At 42.5% G+C, this 22,801-nt stretch overlaps 1 protein-coding gene across 3 annotated transcripts in view; it reads right to left on the reverse strand.

Moving 5' to 3' along the window:
• The window catches only part of clcn2c (chloride channel 2c), a 456,474-nt gene that overhangs the window by 237,927 nt on the left and 195,746 nt on the right, over positions 1-22,801 (reverse strand). For all 3 annotated transcript variants that reach the window (XM_072911968.1, XM_061925436.2, XM_061925435.2), the window contains exons 7-11: positions 22,000-22,078; positions 17,240-17,365; positions 16,492-16,576; positions 6,239-6,340; positions 4,236-4,320 (exon numbers count right to left, since the gene is read on the reverse strand). In XM_072911968.1, coding sequence (XP_072768069.1) covers positions 4,236-4,320; positions 6,239-6,340; positions 16,492-16,576; positions 17,240-17,365; positions 22,000-22,078 — 477 coding nt within the window. The remainder of the gene's footprint in view (positions 1-4,235; positions 4,321-6,238; positions 6,341-16,491; positions 16,577-17,239; positions 17,366-21,999; positions 22,079-22,801) is intronic.

Consider the following 22,801-nt stretch of genomic DNA (forward strand, 5'->3'; position numbering starts at 1 on the left):
TCAGTCTAGACTAGTAGATAACACAGCCATCCTTTAAAGTGCATGAACATTAATAAAACTGCTTCAGTCTAGACTAGTAGAAAACACAGTCCTCCTTTAAAGTGCATGAACATTAATACAACTGCTTCAGTCTAGACTAGTAGAAAACACAGTCCTCCTTTAAACTGCATGAACATTAATAAAACTGCTTCAGTCTAGACTAGTAGAAAACACAGCCATCCTTTAAAGTGCATGGGGAAAAAAGGCACACAACATAAATACAACAGCTTCACTCAGTCCAGACTATTAGTCTATTTGTGCAACAGATGAAGCTCAAAGAGTGGGCTAATTCTTTTTCTCCTTGTCATCACGTGTGAGAGGTAGATTTTTCTGAATGAAAACACGCATCTGCAAGGGGTTCTGGGTATTTGTTCTGTTGTGTTTATGTTGTGTTACGGTGCGGATGTTCTCCCGAAATGTGTTTGTCATTCTTGTTTGGTGTGGGTTCACAGTGTGGCGCATATTTGTAACAGTGTTAAAGTTGTTTATACATCCACCCTCAGTGTGACCTGTATGGCTGTTGATCAAGTATGCTTGCATTTGCTAGTGCGTGTTTCAAGCCGTAGATAATATGTGACTGGGCCAGTACGCAAAGGCAGCGCCTTCAAGGATTAATTGGCACTCTGTATATCTTCCTGGGTCCGTGTGCACAGCGGCGTTTTAGAAAGTCAAAAATTTGACTTTTGGAAACCGATACCGATAATCGTGAAACCGATACAGATAATTTCCGATATTACTTTTTAAAGCATTTATCAGCCGATAATGTCGGCGGTTCGATATTATCGGACATCCCTAACACACACAGATTCATATGCCCTTATGTGTGCTTTGTACCGAGGATGTCGTTGTGGCTTGTGCAGCACTTTGAGACACTTGTGATTTAGGGCTATATAAATAAACATTGATTGATTGATTGATTGATATAAATGAGTGACTGGGATACGAATGCCAGATAGGGACCACATGGCGTACAATATCAAACAAATCAATCATACAAAGACATAGATGTTCCTAAAATCCGATCCAATACTTCGACAATAGATTATAGAACTGAAAATGTTTTAAAGCAGTGTTGACAATATAAAACAAACAGATGAAGTCTAGAGCTAAAGTCATTGAGAAGTTTCTTAATCGGAAAAATGATAAGTAAAGTGGTGAGGCTTTATTTTAATATGCACTTAAATTTTATTGAACAGTTACTTAAACATATTCAATATGAATTGAGTTTATTTATTTTAGCACAACATAATTGCATATGAATGTATTTTTTGTCAGTTATTTATGCGTTGCTTCTTATTCAATACATTTGGTTAGTGCTTGTTTTTCTAATCACCTTGACCTAAGTCACTATATTTATGTGTTAAATAAATAATATGTGCGATTAACACATGTTTTTTTTTTATCATTTGACAAGGTTGTAAACTCTAAGTAGGTTAGATATAAATATTGAGTATGATTAAAAGCCAGAGTAAGATTACTAATTCAGTGTTGGTATTTCAGTGGGCCCTGAGGTCAAAAAGGTTAAGAATCCCTGTTTTAGAGCAAGTAACTAAATTAAACACAATACGATTTTTTTTATGAAGCTTATCTTATTAAATTTAGAATTTGCTCATATTGTTGTAAATTAGATTATGTATTAAAATTGTGGTATTGACTGCTACATACAATTTTTTTTTAAGCAAAAATTAGTGTCGATTCCCATTCAAATTATTTTGATTTTGCCCTCAAAGCCTTTCTGTAGCCAGAGACTTACTCCCTGTGTTTGTAAACAATAACCAAAACGATAGTATTGTTTATATACTGATAGTATAAAAGGCATTGATAGTACCGGCATCTGGATCGATCACCTCTGCTTTATATTGAAACTTAAGTGGTTAGCTTCCTGTGTCGTCCTGCTTGGTGTATGTGTGTGTGTAGCATGCTTAGACATTCATTTTTCTCTGGTCCACCAGTGATAATTGTACTTGGAAGAAATGTTGTTTATTTTAAGCCATAGATGAAGATTAGTATCTTAGAAATGCTTTACTCTGTGGATAGCAGCTTACTCTCAAATCCGGGCCGTAGTTATGGAACGACATGCAAGACAGTACAGTAGGAACGGGATTCATGTGGGCCCCTTCGTTGAGGTTAACCTGACACATGAAATGTGACGAATCGGGGGTTGCACTATCCACTTTGGCCGCCAGATAGCAGTAGAGTGTTGAATATCTTAAAATGTGTTTTGAGGCAATTGCAACTTTGAACACAGCGTCAGTTGCTATCTAGAGTGGCACTTTCCATCATTTTCAGCAGACTGCATTGCAAAATTATTCACCCCCCCACCTTCTTCTGATGGGAGATCCACCGAGGAATGAGACCATATCAATCCCTTCTCTACTATATTCATGCAATTCCTCCGTGTATTTAAAGGTGCCATATGTAGTAATGTGGTCAGAAATGGTACTGCAATTATGGTCAACATTCTGTAGTCCCATCTCACTCTCCATAACTGAGGTTGCCAGATACGCAGCCAAATCCGAATCCTACTCTAAGGAACTTCAAATGGCAATCGACAAGTCCTACACTGTAGGTTTTTCTTATTTATGCTTCTTGCAAGATGGTTTACTAAGTAATTATGCCACATTTTACTGATGTCGATTAGTCAAATGTATTCGTAAAGTTACGCAGCAATATTTTCGTCGGGAGTCGGGACAGATTGTTGGCATTACCCTGCTAAAATGTCTAGTTTGACCACCATTGAAATAATTATATATAATAATCTATAATATATTATATATCGCACAGGCCTACTTTGATGGCAAGCCAAGGCAAAACTCCATTTTGCATCCAACCTGACTACCATGTCAATACACAAAGTAGAAAATTATTACATGTAATGCATTATATTGTACCAATGCACATGCAGTACCAGAAACCGCAGTTAGCCGCGCTAATGTTGGAACGCATTTTCTCAGCGTATCAGCATATTGAGAACAAAATAGGCACTGACACTACCCATATCCACATAGGTTTTATTTGTCAAAAAGATATGTTTCCCTGTCAGTTGGAATACACATCGACATACAGGCTTAACAGGCATATTTTTTCCCTGTTAGCCTGTATGTCGATGTGTTATTGACCGGGCTAACATGCCAAGCATTAAACTAGGAGCTCTGCACCATCACACACTAAGCATTCGTTGCACGACTATACTAGCTTTGTTAGACAAGATTATAGACTGTATTGGACAATATAGTTTATATGCCAAATGTCCATTGCCATTCATTACAGGTAATAAGAAAACGTAAATGCCTTACTTACCTATCAAGGAGGAAATTAACAAGTTTGGCGTCAGATGAAAACATATTCTCCGCCTTCAAAGGCATCCCCGATACGAATCCTCGTTTTATTCCTGGCTTTGTTGAGAACCGTAACAACGTCCCTTAGATTTACTAAGGTCTGACATGTTTAGTAACTTTACCAGTGGCAGTAGCTCGACGAAGAGGGCGGTGCGTAACTGGCAACCTGGATGTGACACACTCACAGACTTTTTAATTGGTCAAACGGTGGAGGGCGGGGCATCCAAATGAAAACAATAACAATATTTCAGGGCTGTAAATCTAATTTTTAAATGAGCATATCCCGGTTGAACGACCATTATCAGTTATAAAGGTATTCGAAAAGAACATGATTTATTAATGCCTTTTGACATATCAGGGCCATTTAATGATGACTTGGCATGAAATTATTACATATGGCACCTTTAAAAAGGAATTCGTAAATTTAATCGTGTCTCCCTGATTGTGCATCCCTTATGAAGGAATCTTTCCTACAGTCTTTAGCCATACAAACACTGGTACACAGCTGTGGTAAAAATGCTGACTCGGCAGCTCATCAGCCGATCACCAACCAGTTAAAAAAAAGACAAATGTCAGCCTCTAATCTGATCCCATCAAAGGGATTGAGAGATCCATAGAATTGATTGAAAAAAATGTGTTTTCGATATACAATAAGATGTTATAAATTTACATATATCCTGTGCATAAATGCCATTAATATTTGGTGTCCTAGTGATTTTATTTGAACTGCATTTTGTTTCCAATTTACCGGTCAGATAATTAAAAAAACAAAAATACTATAACATATATATATATATATATATATATATATATATATATATATATATATATATAATGGTTGAAGTGAAGGAGACCTACCTTGCCAGCCATAAATTGACCAAAGCCAGGGGGGAATGTTAAGGTGGAAACAAGTAGAGTTACTAGTGCTGGATACAGAAGGCGTCTGAAAAAGAGATTACGAATTGGAGGAAAACAGCCAAAGGCAGTAATAAAAATACACATTACTCACAAAAAGTTAGGGACATTTGGTTTACAGGTGACATTTCAGGATTAACCTAAAATACACCAATTTATAGTTCTTAGTTTGCCAGTCATTCAAATTTTGAAATGTGTGTGTTAAACTGTTTGATGTTTTAGTACTTTTCGCACAAGTTACTGTTTTCTAACAAGAAGCTGAAATCACCTGAAAGCAAAATCCTCGTAGCTTTTTGTGAGTCGTGTAAATTAATAAAACAGAAACCAGCAATAAGACAAAAAGAATGAATTTCGCACATTGTTATATTCAATTGATCCTGACAGGTATAAGACAAATACTGCAAATTTAATTTACTTGACAAGAATAAATCAGTCCAGGAATACGAGCAGATACTGTTGAAAGTTGCTAAAATTAGCTTTGTGCATTTAAAGGCCTACTGAAACCCACTACTACCGACCACGCAGTCTGATAGTTTATATATCAATGATGAAATCTTAACATTGCAACACATGCCAATACGGCCGGGTTAGCTTGCTAAAGTGCAATTTTAAATTTTGCGCGAAATATCCTGCTGAAAAGGTCTCGGTATGATGACGTCAGCGCGCGACGTCACGGATTGTAGAGGACATTTTGGGACAGCATGGTGGCCAGCTATTAAGTCGTCTGTTTTCATCGCAAAATTCCACAGTATTCTTGACATCTGTGTTGGTGAATCTTTTGCAATTTGTTCAATGAACAATAGAGACAGCAAAGAAGAAAGCTGTAGGTGGGAAGCGGTGTATTGCGGCCGACTGCAGCAACACAAACACAGCCGGTGTTTCATTGTTTACATTCCCATTCAAGCTTTACCATTGGCCTGTGGAGAACTGGGACAACAGAGACTCTTACCAGGAGGACTTTGAGTTGGATGCGCAGACGCGGTACCATGAGTACGCATGCAGCTGCGGCTTCCAAACATTTGATCGCTTGCCCGTACGTGCGTGCCGCTATGTGCATGTCACGTATGTAACTTTGGGGACTTTGGGGAAATATATGTGCTGTATAAACTTTGGGGAGGTGAACGGTACTTTGGGCTGTGGGATTGAGTGTGTTGTGCAGGTGTTTGAGTTGTATTGGCGGGTTATATGGACGGGAGGGGGGAGGTGTTTGTTATGCGGGATTAATTTGTGGCATATTAAATATAAGCCTGGTTGTGTTGTGGCTAATAGAGTATATACATGTCTTGTGGTTATTTACTGTTTTAGTCATTCCCAGCTGAATATCAGGTCCCACCCGCCTCTCACAGCATCTTCCCTATCTGAATCGCCCCCACTGCCCTCTAGTCCTTCATTCTCACTTTCCTCATCCACAAATCTTTCATCGTCGCTTTCTCGGTCTGAATCGCTCTCGCTGCTGGTGGCCATGATTGTAAACAATGTTCGGATGTGAGGAGCTCCACAACCTGTGACGTCACGCTACTCGTCTGCTACTTCCGGTTCAGGCAAGGCTTTTTTTATCAGCGACCAAAAGTTGCGAACTTTATCGTCGATGTTCTCTACTAAATCCTTTCAGCAAAAATATGGCAATATCGCGAAATGATCAAGTATGACACATAGAATGGACCTGCTATCCCCGTTTAAATAAGAAAATCGCATTTCAGTAGGCCTTTAAGTCAAATATTTACCTGAAGCTAAATTTCAATGACAAACATCATGAGAGCTGTATCTAAAATTATGCTTTTTCAAATAAATGAATACTAAACTAATACTATAATAGTGAATTCCTACAAAAAACTCTCTCTCCTCAATGATTGTGTAACAGTGAGATAGAACACAAAATATTGGACTGTTCAGAGGAAGTGCCCTCGCTAATGTAAATCAATGATATTATGCAGCGTTAGGCTCACTTTTTCATGAGGAATTTGTTGATGGCCTTCTGTTTCCTGATGAACTGGACAATCAGTCGGTTAAAGTAGACAAACAAAGCCCCACCAAACCCACTGGCGATTCTGCAGAGAGAGACAGTATGTTAACTAAATAGGATGCAGTATGTTTACTCTTTAGCAATATACAGTATTGAGCCAATGCAATGCGCTGTTGAACATTCTTACATTTGACCACAAATATCTAGATAAACTGGGGTTTTATAGGATATTTTTGGTGCATTTTTTGTGGTAACTGCCAAATGAGTAATGCTATTATACAGTATGGGCTTGCTCTACTAAGGTTCAAATAACTTGTGCTAAATAGCGTTTGCACACTATAAAAAGGTGGGTACATTTAGTGGGCGTGTTACGTGTGATCTATTAAGACGCTTTTGCAGGTGTTGCGGTGTTGTGATGGAATGATAAAGACGCAAGAAATGGCATATTGCAAAATGTTATTTCATGTATTGTAGGAAATATATTTACAATCAATATTCTGTATGAAAAACAATTTCTATTAAAATAAATCCCAGCAGACACCAACATTATTCTATTTAATTTGTTTTATACAGCCCCTTAAGTTTTCCAGCAGTTATACAATTATAAAATCCCATTCTTGTATAGACAATATGTCCATCCATCCATCCACCTTCTTCCGCTTATCCGAGGTCGGGTCGCGGGGGCAGCAGCCTAAGCAGGGAAGCCCAGACTTCCCTCTCCCCAGCCACTTCGTCCAGCTCCTCCCGGGGGATCCCGAGGCGTTCCCAGGCCAGCCGGGAGACATAGTCTTCCCAACGTGTCCTGGGTCTTCCTCGTGGCCTCCTACCGGTCGGACATGCCCTAAACACCTCCTTAGGGAGGCGCTCGGGTGGCATCCTGACCAGATGCCCGAACCACCTCATCTGGCTCCTCTCGATGCGGAGGAGCAGCGGCTTTACTTTGAGCTCCCCCCGGATGACAGAGCTTCTCACCCTATCTCTAAGGGAGAGCCCCGCCACCCGGCGGAGGAAACTCATTTCGGCCGCTTGTACCCGTGATCTTGTCCTTTCGGTCATAACCCAAAGCTCATGACCATAGGTGAGGATGGGAACGTAGATCGACCGGTAAATTGAGAGCTTTGCCTTCCGGCTCAGCTCCTTCTTCACCACAACGGATCGATACAGCGTCCGCATTACTGAAGACGCCGCACCGATCCGCCTGTCGATCTCACGATCCACTCTTCCCTCACTCGTGAACAAGACTCCGAGGTACTTGAACTCTTCCACTTGGGGCATGATCTCCTCCCCAACCCGGAGATGGCACTCCACCCTTTTCCGGGCGAGAACCATGGACTCGGACTTGGAGGTGCTGATTCTCATCCCAGTCGCTTCACACTCAGCTGCGAACCGATCCAGTGAGAGCTGAAGATCCTGGCCAGATGAAGCCATCAGGACCAAATCATCTGCAAAAAGCAGAGACCTAATCCTGCAGCCACCAAACCGGATCCCCTCAACGCCTTGACTGCGCCTAGAAATTCTGTCCATAAAAGTTATGAACAGAATCGGTGACAAAGGGCAGCCTTGGCGGAGTCCAACCCTCACCGGAAACGTGTCCGACTTACTGCCGGCAATGCGAACCAAGCTCTGACACTGATCATACAGGGAGCGGACCGCCACAATCAGACAGTCCGAAACCCCATACTCTCTGAGCACTCCCCACAGGACTTCCCGAGGGACACGGTCGAATGCCTTCTCCAAGTCCACAAAGCACATGTAGACTGGTTGGGCAAACTCCCATGCACCCTCAAGGACCCTGCCGAGAGTATAGAACTGGTCCACAGTTCCACGACCAGGACGAAAACCACACTGTTCCTCCTGAATCCGAGGTTCGACTATCCGGCGTAGCCTCCTCTCCAGTACACCTGAATAGACCTTACCGGGAAGGCTGAGGAGTGTGATCCCACGATAGTTAGAACACACCCTCCGGTTCCCCTTTTTAAAGAGAGGAACCACCACCCCGGTCTGCCAATCCAGAGGTACTGCCCCCGATGTCCACGCGATGCTGCAGAGACAATATGTCTAAAAGAAAAACATTCGGACGGTCTAACATGTTGACACGCACACAAACAGAATATTCTCAGGGGAATGATTCCCTGGACAGATGAAACATTTGAAGGCAAAAACCAAGAGTTAAATCAGTTATGCTTTTTATTGTGTACTATTGACTTTGTTTCGCTCAAATAAATGTATGTAATAAAAACGAATAAACAGTTTAAACATTGTATTGATAGTTTTACACCGTCAGTAGCACTCAGCATGCATACAATGACAAATAGATGTTATCGTAGGGATGTAACGGAATTATAAATACCGCAGTATGTCGGTTTCAAAGTCTTTTCAATAATACCGTGACGTGTGACGGTATCAGAGGAAAACTTGGTGAGTGTAGTTTTTCATGCCGTTTTAGCGCTGGCCGGGTCTGTAAATAAACTACATCTCCCAGAATAATCTGCGCAGCGCAGGACTGGCAAGCATACTTGCCAACCCTCCTGAATTTTCCGGGAGACTCCCGAATTTCAGTGCCTCTCCCGAAAATCTCCCGGGACAACCATTCTCCCGAAAATCTCCCGATTTCCAGCCGGACAGCTATATTGGGGGCGTGCCTTAAAGGGACTGCCTTTAACGTCGTCTCTCACCTGAAAAGGTGAGAGATCCATAGGTTTATCTATAACCCATAAAGTAGGCAGGCACGGAACTATTTCTCAGCGTGTGTTTATTCCAGCCGGCACGTTAATACACCGACACACAACATCCGGATTCCCATCATGCATTGCTTCAAAGCTACGGCAAGTTGTAATATCCAAACTTTCCAGCCGGACAAACAATATTGGAGGCACTGCCTTTAGCGTCCTCTCACCTGAAAAGGAGACTATTATATATTTCTCCGTTATCCATAGGTTCATCTATAACCCACAACACGGTGGCCGAATGTATATAGTCACTCATGAACGGTCAGAGAAGCGCAAGGCTGGTCACAGCCCAGTATTATGGGCCACCTTGCAAGCAACATTCCGTTCTCATTTGCGGATGTTTTCAACAAATCCGTGAAGGATATGTTCCCGGATTCAGAGATCGCTCGCCAGTACTCAAATGGCAGAACAAAAGCTACTCAAATAGTGAAAGGTAAGTGTTTTTTTTTTTTTAAAGTAAGCAGCAAGTACAGTACAGTTAGTAGAACAACTGTGTTTTCATTACTGTTTACTGTACTATATATATATATATATATATATATATATATATATATATATATTAGAGATGCGCGGATAGGCAATTTATCTCATCCGCAACCGCGTCAGAAAGTCGTCAACCATCCGCCATCCAACCGATGTAACGTTTGATCAGAACTGCATCCGCCCGCCATCCGCCCGTTGTTATATATCTAATATTAATTAGAAGAAAAAAAAAGGGTGAAAACTACGCGAATTGCACCTTGTGCAGACAAGATTTTTCGATCGGACACGGAGGAATTAGCGATGTAAAAGACCACGTTGGGACAAAAAAACACAAGTCTAATGCCGTTGCTAGCGATACAAGTGGAAAACTTTCAACGTTTTTCGTCGCCCAAACAGATTCTTTGGATGTGATAAATGCCGAAGTTTTATTTACGGAGGCAATAATTGAGCATGGACTTCCAATTGCACTGGCTGATCACATGGGACAGTTAATAATGTAATGCAACCTTTAAAAATCATTACGCGGTGATCGCGATCCCAAAAATAAACTTTTCTTGCATGATAATGTCCAGAAAAATTCGCTTTATATTACTATAGAGTCCTTTTAACGAATGAGTTTGATGGTTTATCACAAACCTTAAATGAAAGAAGTCCTTTGTTCTCCTGCACCATGCATGCGCAATCCTGTCGGCTGTATTTCACAGCACGACATACTGTAAAAAGTGTTTATACTATTTATACTTTCAATTAACAAATTGAAGTCTTGTGAAAGGTTGACAGGATAACTGGCATTAACTGTCAAAATAATTTCAAACTATTGAAGTTAGCTTACAGAATAAACATGTCAATCAACCCATTTGATTTTTGCTGTAATATTTTTGTTTTGAAAAGTCACTGTGACTGATAGAAAAGTGATGGTTTTAGCAACATTTTAACCTGTCTGAATGCTAATAGTCATTTTGCGTCGGGGGGCGAAGCCCTGAACCCTCCACCAGGACTTTGTCCTGGACCTACCGGGGCCTGCGGCCCTTGGACCCTGGCTACTAGGTTTTTCTGATTTAAAAGTTGGCAGGTATGGTGAGGTTATAAAGCTTTTGCCTGTTAAAGAAAGGAGACTGATCCAATGCACAGACATTCGCGTGCCACGCTGTCACGACCCAGACGCACACCAGTGCGCAATCATATGTGAGCCGCGCTGAGCGCACCTCCAAGCGCGTCTCGCTGCCGGCGACGGCCAGATATGGGCCCACGCTCCAGCGCCATCCATTTTCAGGGCTAGTTGATTCGGCAGGTGGGTTGTTACACACTCCTTAGCGGGTTCCAACTTCCATGGCCACCGTCCTGCTCTCTATATCAACCAGGGTGAGCCCCACCCCTTTCATGAGCGCACTACGCGCGGAGTGACCCCTGTTACGCGCCCCCGGCAACAGGGGTGGCAAGCAGGTAAACTGCGCGGGCGGAGCGCGCGGAGTGACCCATGTTACGAGCCCCCGGCCACGGGGGTGGCGGGCAGGTAAGCTGCTTACCTGCTGCGCGTGACGCCGGCCGCGGCGAAAGCGGACGAGGCGGGGTGTCGGTGCGGTGGGCGCGGTAGTGACCCTGGACGTGCGTCGGGCCCTTCTCGCGGATCGCCTCAGCTACGGCTCCCGGTGGGGCCCTCTCGGGGGAAGGGGCCTCGGTCCCGGACCCCGGCGAGGCGTCGGGGGCCTTCTCCGCTCCGTAAAAGTGTCCATCTCTTTTTTTTTTTTTCTTCTGTTGTGGCATATGCAGCAGGTGCCTGCTCGTTTTTCGTATGTGGGTAACAACATTTAACTATGTATATATATTTCCCAATTGGTTTAACTGCCACCCGCAAAAAAAAAAAAAAAAAATAAAATAAAAAAAATATCTAATTAATCCGCCCGACCCGACCCGCGAGCGGATAAAATCTTATTTTTTTTTATTTCATCCGCCCGATCCGCGGATAATCCGCGGACTCCGCGGTTGTGTCCGCAAACCGCGCATCTCTAATATATATATATATATACCGTATTTTTCGGAGTATAAGTCGCACCGGAGTATAAGTCGCACCTGGCGAAAATGCATAATAAAGAAGGAAAAAAACATAAATCGCACTGGAGCCCGGCCAAACTATGAAAAAAACTGTGACTTATAGTCTGAAAAATACGGTGTATATATATATATATATATATATATATACATATAAATATATATGTATATATACCGATAGCCTCCACAACAACAACAGAAATAGATAGAAAATATATATATGTACATTTTTGAGCTTGTGGACACACACCTCCTCGAGTGCAGGAGAGGAAGTGTTTGCAATCCTTCTATCTCTACATTAACTTTGTTGTCGGAACCCATGGTCTCATTCACAGCCACGGTAAAGACCCCCCCCAGCAAAGGCAGGATACAATCCCTCATTGCAGCAACAGTTGCTTGATAAATTATCCATGAAAGATGACTCATACAGACCACAGAGAAATAACAAAAGGGAGAGAGCTTAATTCCAGTTTGAATTGATCCTACAGTCATGCTAGTGAGAAAGGTTATGAATTAATTTGTCATTTATTGAATCTTTTTTTCAGAAATTGTATGTTATGCACCTTTCACATCTTTGTTAAACCTACAAACTCAGTCGAGGATCAAATATTTATTCACCCCACTTCGGGACGGGTACACCTTTTCACCTTCAAACCAATATTTGACCAATTCTCAGTACCTGGGAATTGATGATGACAACAGTACCAGATTGTTTTACTTTTGTGTGTGTGCTTTACTATGAATTGATTTACGTGGACCGCGACTTAAACAAGTTGAAAAACTTATTCGGGTGTTACCATTTAGTGGTCGATTGTACGGTATATGTACTTCACTGTGCAATCTACTAATAACAGTTTCAATCAAAAAAAAGAACTTCATGTGTTTTTTTTTTTTTAATTTAACGTTTAAAAATGAACTGATAATGTTACCTGTGCTGTCCAGTTGTTTTATCTTGATTTCTTACATTTCTGAGTCTGGTTTGCAAGTATTATATAGCAGACTTTGCATGCAGTTGCACTTCCAAGATGTTGGATGGCAGTAGTGTATAGAGCAGGGGTCCCCAAACTAACGGATCCGGCCCCCCAGCATCCAAAATCTGGCCCACGGGAAGTCCCAAGTAAAAAAAAAAATTGTTTTTATTTATTTTATTCTATTTATTTTTTTATCATTATTTTTTAATCTTTCCTTTCTAATCCATTTTCTACCGCTTGCTACTCTCAGTGTCTCCTAGCCGCTCAGGCCAATCAAACTGTCTAAAAATGAATTTTTCCATCGATAACGTGACAATGTTAAATGTTGATGAACATCAATGTTAATTGATGTCAAATGACAAAACGGATTATAAAGACAATATATATATATATATATATATATATATATATATATACACACACACATATACATATATATATATATATATATATATATATATATATATATATATATATATATATATATATATATATATATATATATATATATATATATATATATATATATATATGTATATACACAGTATAAATATATACAGCCCGGCCCCCGGCCCAATTTTTTTAACCCAATGCGGCCCCCGAGTCAAAAAGTTTAGGGACCCCTGGTATAGAGAGAGAGTATGGCGTTGGCCACAAAATGGCGCCCTGCAGTCGTGTGAGGGTCTTTTTGACCAATCAGAGAGCGTATGGCCAGAGGATCTCCTAAATGATTGGTCAAATACCCCTCACCTGACTACAGGGCGCCATTATGAGGCCAACTTTGAAACCGAGCATGCCATACTCCCTATACACGGCCCTGGTGTGTTTCTGTAGCCAGGATGTAGTCTTTGCCATTAAGCTGAAAGTCTTGTCTTTTGTTGCATCCTAAAAAGTGTTTATACTGTAAGTATTGTATTTATTACCCATCAGCTATTTGATTGTAACGTGCATTTTAGTTGTAGTTTGCATTAACATATTTGGAGGTGTTGAAATCCCATGTAAAAGTGTTATGCTAATCATTAGCATTTACAATACATGGCATTTCAAATGTGATTTTGCATCAAGGTAGCGCACTACTTTATCTATACGCCTTTTTTTTTTTTTTTATCAGGCATGCTTGCTTTGTTGGCATAGAAAATTACAACATTACTTAGAGGCAGTACGACTGAGTCCGCTCTGAGTGCTTGTTTTTTCCTAGTTTGCCAACATACATCCATGCATCCATCCATTTTCTACCGTTTGTCCCTTTTTGTGTGGCGGGGGGTGCTGGAGCCCATCTCAGCTGCATTCGGGCGGAAGGCCGTGTACATTCTGGAAAAGTCGCCACCTCATTGCAGGGCCAACACAGATAGACAGACAATATTCACACTCAGTCGTCGTCAAAAGTTGACATACACTTGTAAAGAACATAATGTCATGGCTGTCTTGAGTTTCCAATAATTTCTACAACTCTTATTTTTTTGTGATAGAGTGATTGGAGCACATACTTGTTTGTCACCAAAAACATTCATGAAGTTTGGTTCTTTTATGAATTTATTATTGGTTACCCAAAATGTGACCAAATCTGCTGGGTCAAAAGTATACGTACAGCAACATACATTTTGATGATGTAGAAAAGCTACAATCAAATCCAATCAGCTTCATGGCATGGTCTCTTAACTTCATGTGAGTGATTATGATTGACAACACCTGTTGACTTCTCTGAGCCCAGTTAAATAGGGCTCATGTGATGCAGTCATTAGACTCGGTTACAAACGCGACAATGGGAAAGTCAAAGGAACTCAGCACAGATCTGAAAAAACGAATCATTGACTTGAACAAGTCAGGAAAGTCACTTGGAGCCAGTTCAAAACAGCTTAAGGTCCCAAGAGCAACTGTCCAGACAATTGTTCGTAAGTACAAAGTGTATGGCACAGTTTTGTCACTGCCACGATCAGGAAGAAAACGCAAGCTTTTACCTGCTGGGTAATATCGCTAAAATGTGTTCCATTTTGTCCACTAGCGACGCTGAGATCATTATTCATGCGTTCGTTACGTCTCGTCTCGATTACTGTAACGTATTATTTTCGGGTCTCCCTTTGTCTAGCATTAAAAGATTACAGTTGGTACAAAAAGGGGCTGCTAGACTTTTGACAAGAACAAGAAAGTTTGATCATATTACGCCTATACTGGCTCACCTGCACTGGCTTCCTGTGCACTTAAGATGCGACTTTAAGGTTTTACTACTTACGTATAAAATACTACACGGTCTAGCTCCGTCCTATCTTGCCGATTGTATTGTACCATATGTCCCGGCAAGAAATCTGCGTTCAAAGAACTCTGTCATATTAGTGATTCTCAGAGCCCAAAAAAAGTCTGCGGGCTATAGAGCGTTTTCTATTCGGGCTCCAGTACTATTGAATGCCCTCCCGATAACAGTTAGAGATGCTACCTCAGTAGAAGCATTTAAGTCCCATCTTAAAACTCATTTGTGTACTCTAGCCTTTAAATAGCCCCCCTTTTTTAGACCAGTTGATTTGCCGTTTCTTTTCCTTTCTCCTCTGCTCCCCCCTCTCCCTTGTGGAGGGGGAGTTACACAGGTCCGGTAGCCGTGGATGAAGTGCTGGCTGTCCAGAGTCGGGACCCGGGGTGGACCGCTCGCCTGTGCATCGGTTGGGGACATCCCCGTGCTGTTGACCCGTCTCCGCTCGGGATGGTTTCCTGCTGGCCGCACTATGGACTGGACTCTCACTATTATGTTGGATCCACTGTGGACTGGACTTTCTCTGATACGTTGGATCCACTATGGACTGGACTTTCACAATATTATGTCAAACCCACTCGACATTCATTGCTTTCGGTCTTCCTGGAGGGGGGGGTGGGGGGGGTGGTGGTGGTTACCCACATATGCGGTCCTCTCCAAGGTTTCTCATAGTCATTCACATCGACGTCCCACTGGGGTGAGTTTTTCCTTGCCCTTATGTGGGCTCTGTACCGAGGATGTCGTTGTGGCTTGTGCAGCCCTTTGAGACACTTGTGATTTAGGGCTATATAAATAAACATTGATTGATTGAGAAAAAATTGGTCAAGATGATCAAGAGTCAACCAAGAACCACCAAAAAGCAGGTCTGCAATGAATTGGAAGCTGCTGGAACACAGGTGTCAGTGTCCACAGTCAAGCGTGTTTTGCATCACCATGGTCTGGGAGGCTACCATGCAAGAAGGAAGCTCTTCCTCCAGAAGCGACACCTTAAAGCTTGTCTAAAGTTTGCTGCTGATCACATGGACAAAGATAAGACCTTCTGGAGGAAAATTCTGTGGTCAGATGAAACAAAAATGTAGCTGTTTGGCCACAATACCCAGCAATATGTTTGGAGGAGGAAAGGTGAGGCCTTTAATCCAAGGAACACCATTCCTACCGTCAAGCATGGTGGTAGTATTATACTTACTTTTGACCCAGCAGATTTGGTCACATTTTCAGTAGACCCATAATAAATTCATAAAAGAACCAAACTTTATGAATGTTTTTTGTGACAAACAAGTATGTGCTCCAATCACTTTATCACCAAAAAATAAGAGTTGTAGAAATTATTGGAAACTCAAGACAGCCATGACATTATGTCCTTCACAAGTGTATGTAAACTTTTGACCACGACTGTATGTGACGTCATGAGCAAAAAAGGTACCAAAATATGACACCATTTTATTTTAATTTAATGGCTACCTGCTAGTACCGACGGAATTTGCTTGGTGCTTATGAAAGTAATGAATTTGGTACCCATTCCGCATTGTATATTCATCATGTTAAAAAATATGTAAAAAATAATTCAGGCATCTGCAACGGATTCTCAGCTACCACTCTCCCATATTGTATTTTTTTCTCAAAATTATTCGAAATAGGGGGTTCTTGCTCTGACAGAGAAATAATCAGTCACCGATGCAGTCAGACAACAATAATAACTCATGTACTTGAACAGTTGCCTCTCTACACCTTGATCATATATTTTTCAAACAGTCAAACTCACCCAATGACAGCAAAAGCGGGAAGCTCCTGGAGGTCAAAGGGGAAATCTAGTCGAAAGCGAGTTTTAAAAAGGGCTGTGATGGTCTCTGAAAATAAAATAAAAAAGAATCAGAAAATGGTAAGGCACCATTTAGATATGTTAAATTGTGCAATTGTGTTACTTTAATGTAACAGCTTTAAGCATGTTTAAAATAAACCAAACCATAACAAATATAATTATACACATTTTCCATTTTTAATTAAATGTGAGAATTTGTTACCAAAAGTTGCAAAATTTGTGACAGTGTTAAACATTTTCAATATAACTGTAACACCCCTGTAGTCATACAATTCTGAAGTTAACCAAATTATTCAGGAAAAACATGTCTCTATGTTATTTTAGGATGGCACCAGTAGTGAAAGTTAAGGGGCAAGTCGGTCATAAAACACAAAAAAATGATTTATTGTCATGTAGCAAAGTGGTGTCTGTACTGGCTGCTCAGTAAAAAGCAAAATGTAAATTGACTGAGGATAATATTTGTGTGCACTCAACCTCCAGCTCATGTGGCTTTGCGATAGTACATGGTGGAAACCTCACTCCCAGGGCTTAAAGAGCTGCGCTGGACAATGAGTTGACTGCCCAGTGATTTTGACTCATCGGCTAGCGCTGCTTAACTTAACTCTAAATCAGTGCAAATCTGGCATGGGAAAGGCTGGGTGGTCTGTCCAGGATGACCGCTGTGACACGTACACACTGATGTTTGCCTCACCTTCGTCCTTGTTCCAAACAGCGAGCACTCGGAAAATGAAGGCACTGAAGGTTGCTGCAAAGAAACCTCTCCAATAGTTCCTCACCGCAAAGAATGTCGATGTTACTTCAATACTAAACAATACACCTGAAAACACACATATAGAAGTTACTTCTTATTATAAAAACATGTTATCACTTAATACAGAAACTCTGGATTAACTTCATAATTTTGCAAAAATACACATTCAAAAAGCCAAAGTCAGATACTGTTCAGCACCCAACCCTAATAGACAACATGGTATTTGTAAACAAGTACAAGGTGGAGTCCCTTTCTACAAACCCCCTTTCCATATGAGTTGGGAAATTGTGTTAGATGTAAATATAAACGGAATACAATGATTTGCAAATCCTTTTCTACCCATATTCAGTTGAATGCACTACAAAGACAAGATATTTGATGTTCAAACTCATAAACTTTATTTTTTTTTGCAAATAATAAGTAACTTAGAATTTCATGGCTGCAACACGTGCCAAAGTGGTTGGGAAAGGGCATGTTCACCACTGTGTTACATCACCTTTTCTTTTAACAACACTCAATAAACGATTAGGAACTGAGGAAACTAATTGTTGAAGCTTTGAAAGTGTAATTCTTTCCCATTCTTGTTTTATGTAGAGCTTCAGTCGTTCAACAGTCCGGGGTCTCCGCTGTCGTATTTTACGCTTCATAATGCGCCACACATATTCGATGGGAGACAGGTCTGGACTGCAGGCAGGCCAGGAAAGTACCCGCACTCTTTTTTTACGAAGCCACGCTGTTGTAACATGTGCTGAATGTGGCTTGGCATTGTCTTGCTGAAATAAGCAGGGGCGTCCATGAAAAAGATGGCGCTTAGATGGCAGCATATGTTGTTCCAAAACCTGTATGTACCTTTCAGCATTAATGGTGCCTTCACAGATGTGTAAGTTACCCATGCCTTGGGCACTAATGCACCCCCATACCATCACAGATGCTGGCTTTTGAACTTTGCGTCGATAACAGTCTGGATGGTTTGCTTCCCCTTTGGTCCGGATGACACGATGTTGAATATTTCCAAAAACAATTTGAAATGTGGACTCGTCAGACCACAGAACACTTTTCCACTTTGCATGAGTCCATATTAGATGATCTCGGGCCCAGAGAGGCTGGCGGCGTTTCTGGGTGTTGTTGATAAATGGCTTTCGCTTTGCATAGTAGAGCTTTAACTTGCACTTACAGATGTAGCGACGAACTGTATTTAGTGACAGTGGTTTTCTGAAGTGTTCCTAAGCCCATGTGGTGATATCCTTTAGAGATTGATGTCGGTTTTTGATACAGTGCCGTCTGAGGGATCGAAGGTCACGGTCATTCAATGTTGGTTTCCGGCCATGCCGCTTACGTGGAGTGATTTCTCCAGATTCTCTGAACCTTTTGACGATATTATGGACCGTAGATGTTGAAATCCCTAAATTTCTTGCAATTGCACTTTGAGAAACGTTGTTCTTAAACTGTTTGACTATTCGCTCACGTAGTTGTGGACAAAGGGGTGTACCTCGCCCCATCCTTTCTTGTGAAAGACTGAGCATTTTTTGGGAAGCTGTTTTTATACCCACTCATGGCACCCACCTGTTCCCAATTAGCCTGCACACCTGTGGGATGTTCCAAATAAGTGTTTGATGAGCATTCCTCAACTTTATCAGTATTTATTGCCACCTTTCCCAACTTCTTTGTCACGTGTTGCTGGCATCAAATTCTAAAGTTAATGATTATTTACAAAAAAAAAAAAATGTTTATCAGTTTGAACATCAAATATGTTGTCTTTGTAGCATATTCAACTGAATATGGGTTGAAAATTATTTGCAAATCATTGTATTCCGTTTATATTTACATCTAACACAATTTCCCAACTCATATGGAAACGGGGTTTGTACTACAACTAATACTCCTGTACAACTAACAAGCAAACCAACCTTTCCTGAGCAGTGTACCATCAGTAGGGTAACAAATTTGGTTGGTACTTTTATAGGCACTGGCCAAATTCCGTCAGTAATAATTGATATTGATTCACATAAAATCAAACGGTGCCACATTTCAATACCTTTGTTGCTCGGAACATCATGTCTGGTTGGAAACTAAAACTCTTAACACTTGGCAAGGAAAGAGTGGACTCAATAAGACTGCTTCTAGGTAATTTTGCAATTCTCAATACCAACAAAGCATCCATCCATCCATCCATCTTCTTCCGCTTATCCGAGGTCGGGTCGCGGGGGCAGCAGCCTAAGCAGGGAAGCCCAGACTTCCCTCTCCCCAGCCACTTCGTCCAGCTCCTCCCGGGGGATCCCGAGGCGTTCCCAGGCCAGCCGGGAGACATAGTCTTCCCAACGTGTCCTGGGTCTTCCTCGTGGCCTCCTACCGGTCGGACATGCCCTAAACACCTCCTTAGGGAGGCGCTCGGGTGGCATCCTGACCAGATGCCCGAACCACCTCATCTGGCTCCTCTCGATGCGGAGGAGCAGCGGCTTTACTTTGAGCTCCCCCCGGATGACAGAGCTTCTCACCCTATCTCTAAGGGAGAGCCCCGCCACCCGGCGGAGGAAACTCATTTCGGCCGCTTGTACCCGTGATCTTGTCCTTTCGGTCATAACCCAAAGCTCATGACCATAGGTGAGGATGGGAACGTAGATCGACCGGTAAATTGAGAGCTTTGCCTTCCGGCTCAGCTCCTTCTTCACCACAACGGATCGATACAGCGTCCGCATTACTGAAGACGCCGCACCGATCCGCCTGTCGATCTCACGATCCACTCTTCCCTCACTCGTGAACAAGACTCCGAGGTACTTGAACTCCTCCACTTGGGGCAAGATCTCCTCCCCAACCCGGAGATGGCACTCCACCCTTTTCCGGGCGAGAACCATGGACTCGGACTTGGAGGTGCTGATTCTCATCCCAGTCGCTTCACACTCAGCTGCGAACCGATCCAGTGAGAGCTGAAGATCCTGGCCAGATGAAGCCATCAGGACCAAATCATCTGCAAAAAGCAGAGACCTAATCCTGCAGCCACCAAACCGGATCCCCTCAACGCCTTGACTGCGCCTAGAAATTCTGTCCATAAAAGTTATGAACAGAATCGGTGACAAAGGGCAGCCTTGGCAGAGTCCAACCCTCACCGGAAACGTGTCCGACTTACTGCCGGCAATGCGAACCAAGCTCTGACACTGATCATACAGGGAGCGGACCGCCACAATCAGACAGTCCGAAACCCCATACTCTCTGAGCACTCCCCACAGGACTTCCCGAGGGACACGGTCGAATGCCTTCTCCAAGTCCACAAAGCACATGTAGACTGGTTGGGCAAACTCCCATGCACCCTCAAGGACCCTGCCGAGAGTATAGAGCTGGTCCACAGTTCCACGACCAGGACGAAAACCACACTGTTCCTCCTGAATCCGAGGTTCGACTATCCGGCGTAGCCTCCTCTCCAGTACACCTGAATAGACCTTACCGGGAAGGCTGAGGAGTGTGATCCCACGATAGTTAGAACACACCCTCCGGTTCCCCTTTTTAAAGAGAGGAACCACCACCCCGGTCTGCCAATCCAGAGGTACTGCCCCCGATGTCCACGCGATGCTGCAGAGTCTTGTCAACCAAGACAGCCCTACAGCATCCAGAGCCAACAAAGCAAGTATGGCAAATAGAAATTACATGAACGTAAAGTAAGGCTCAACTTTTCCAAAATGCACTAGCTTGATGATTATTGGTTTTGCCATATGCATGCTACTGATTAGCATTAGCCTATTTTCATGGCGATTTAAACACCTTCAAATTTGGTAATGAAAATTACAACTACTGTACGACGCTCGTTACAAACATCTAGTGTGTAATAAAGACTTTGTAGATGGTGAAACAAAAGACTAGACTGGCACATTCATGGGACTTCCCAGTGAGACAACACACTTTACTACTGCCATCGAACATCAGAGAATTACATGCAAAGTCTACTATACATCCATCCATCCATCCATCTTCTTCCCGCTTATCCGAGGTCGGGTCACGGGGGCAGCAGCCTAAGCAGGAAAGCCCAGACTTCCCTCTCCCCAGCCACTTCGTCCAGCTCTTCCTGTGGGACCCTGAGGCGTTCCCAGGCCAGCCAGGAGACATAGTCTTCCCAACGTGTCCTGGGTCTTCCCCGCGGCCTCCTACCGGTCGGACGTGCCCTAAACACCTCCCTAGGGAGGCGTTCGGGTGGCATCCTGACCAGATGCCCGAACCACCTCATCTGGCTCCTCTCGATGTGGAGGAGCAGCGGCTTTACTTTGAGCTCCCCCCGGATGGCAGAGCTTCTCACCCTATACAATACTTGCAAATAAGACTCAGAAATGTAATAAGAAAACATGATATAACAACTGGCCAGCACATTTATAATCAGTTTATTTTAAATGTTACATCAAAAAGATTTTAATTAACATTTATTAACACGCACAAATGTACCAAAAATTGATACCGTTAAGTACCGCTATTAATTTTCAGGTCCTGGGCATTGGTACTGTATTGGTTCAAATGTGAAAGTTACCCATTCCGGATCATTCCATCATCCAATAAAGGCTGACACTAATACACAAAGAAGCTTGATGCCAATCAAGTTAGATGGAACTTAATCTGGGAGTTGAAAGCAACAGCACAAGTGTCACCGTCATTGTGTTACCCAAAGTTATGTTATTTCATTTATTCCTTGTATGATTTAGTTTGTTTGATGAGAGACTCACCTCCAATAGGGGCAGCAAAACAGCAACCGACCCCCACTGCACACGCCGCTGCTAGCATCTCAATGTTTCTCGACTCGTTCTGACACACACACAAACACAAACACACAAACACGCACGCGCCAATAAATGGTTGTTGTCTATTCCTTGTAGGCATGCTGAGTGTCTTTAGTACCGTATTTTCCGCACTATAAGGCGCACCTAAAAACCACAATTTTTCTCAAAAGCTGACAGTGCGCCTTATAACCCGGTGCGCTTTATTACGATTCATTTTCATAAAGTTTCGATCTCGCAACTTCGGTAAACAGCCGCCATCTTTTTTCCCGGTAGAACAGGAAGCGCTTCTTCTTCTACGCAAGCAACCGCCAAGGAAAGCACCCGCCCCCATAGAACAGGAAGCGCTTCTTCTTCTACTGTAAGCAACCACCCGCCCCCGGAAGAAGAAGAAAAAACGCGCGGATATCACCGTACGTTTCATTTCCTGTTTACATCTGTAAAGACCACAAAATGGCTCCGAACTAAGCGACAAGGATCCGGTTCATAAAAAGACGCAATCTCTCCATCCGCACATGGATTACTACCGTATTTCACAGCAACTGATATTCCTGTGAACCGCACTGTGGAACGGGAGCACGTACGGTGAATATTCGCACCACAGGGAATGAGAAGTCATCCTTCACTGTGGTTCTAGCTTGCCATGCTAACTTCCACCCATGGTGATATTCAAAAGGAAGACCTTGCCAAAAGAGACCTTTCCAGCCGGCGTCATCATAAAAGCTAACTCGAAGGGATGGATGGATGAAGA

Source organism: Nerophis lumbriciformis, linkage group LG30 (genome assembly GCF_033978685.3).
Source record: "Nerophis lumbriciformis linkage group LG30, RoL_Nlum_v2.1, whole genome shotgun sequence".
In the NCBI taxonomy this organism is placed as follows: domain Eukaryota; kingdom Metazoa; phylum Chordata; class Actinopteri; order Syngnathiformes; family Syngnathidae; genus Nerophis; species Nerophis lumbriciformis.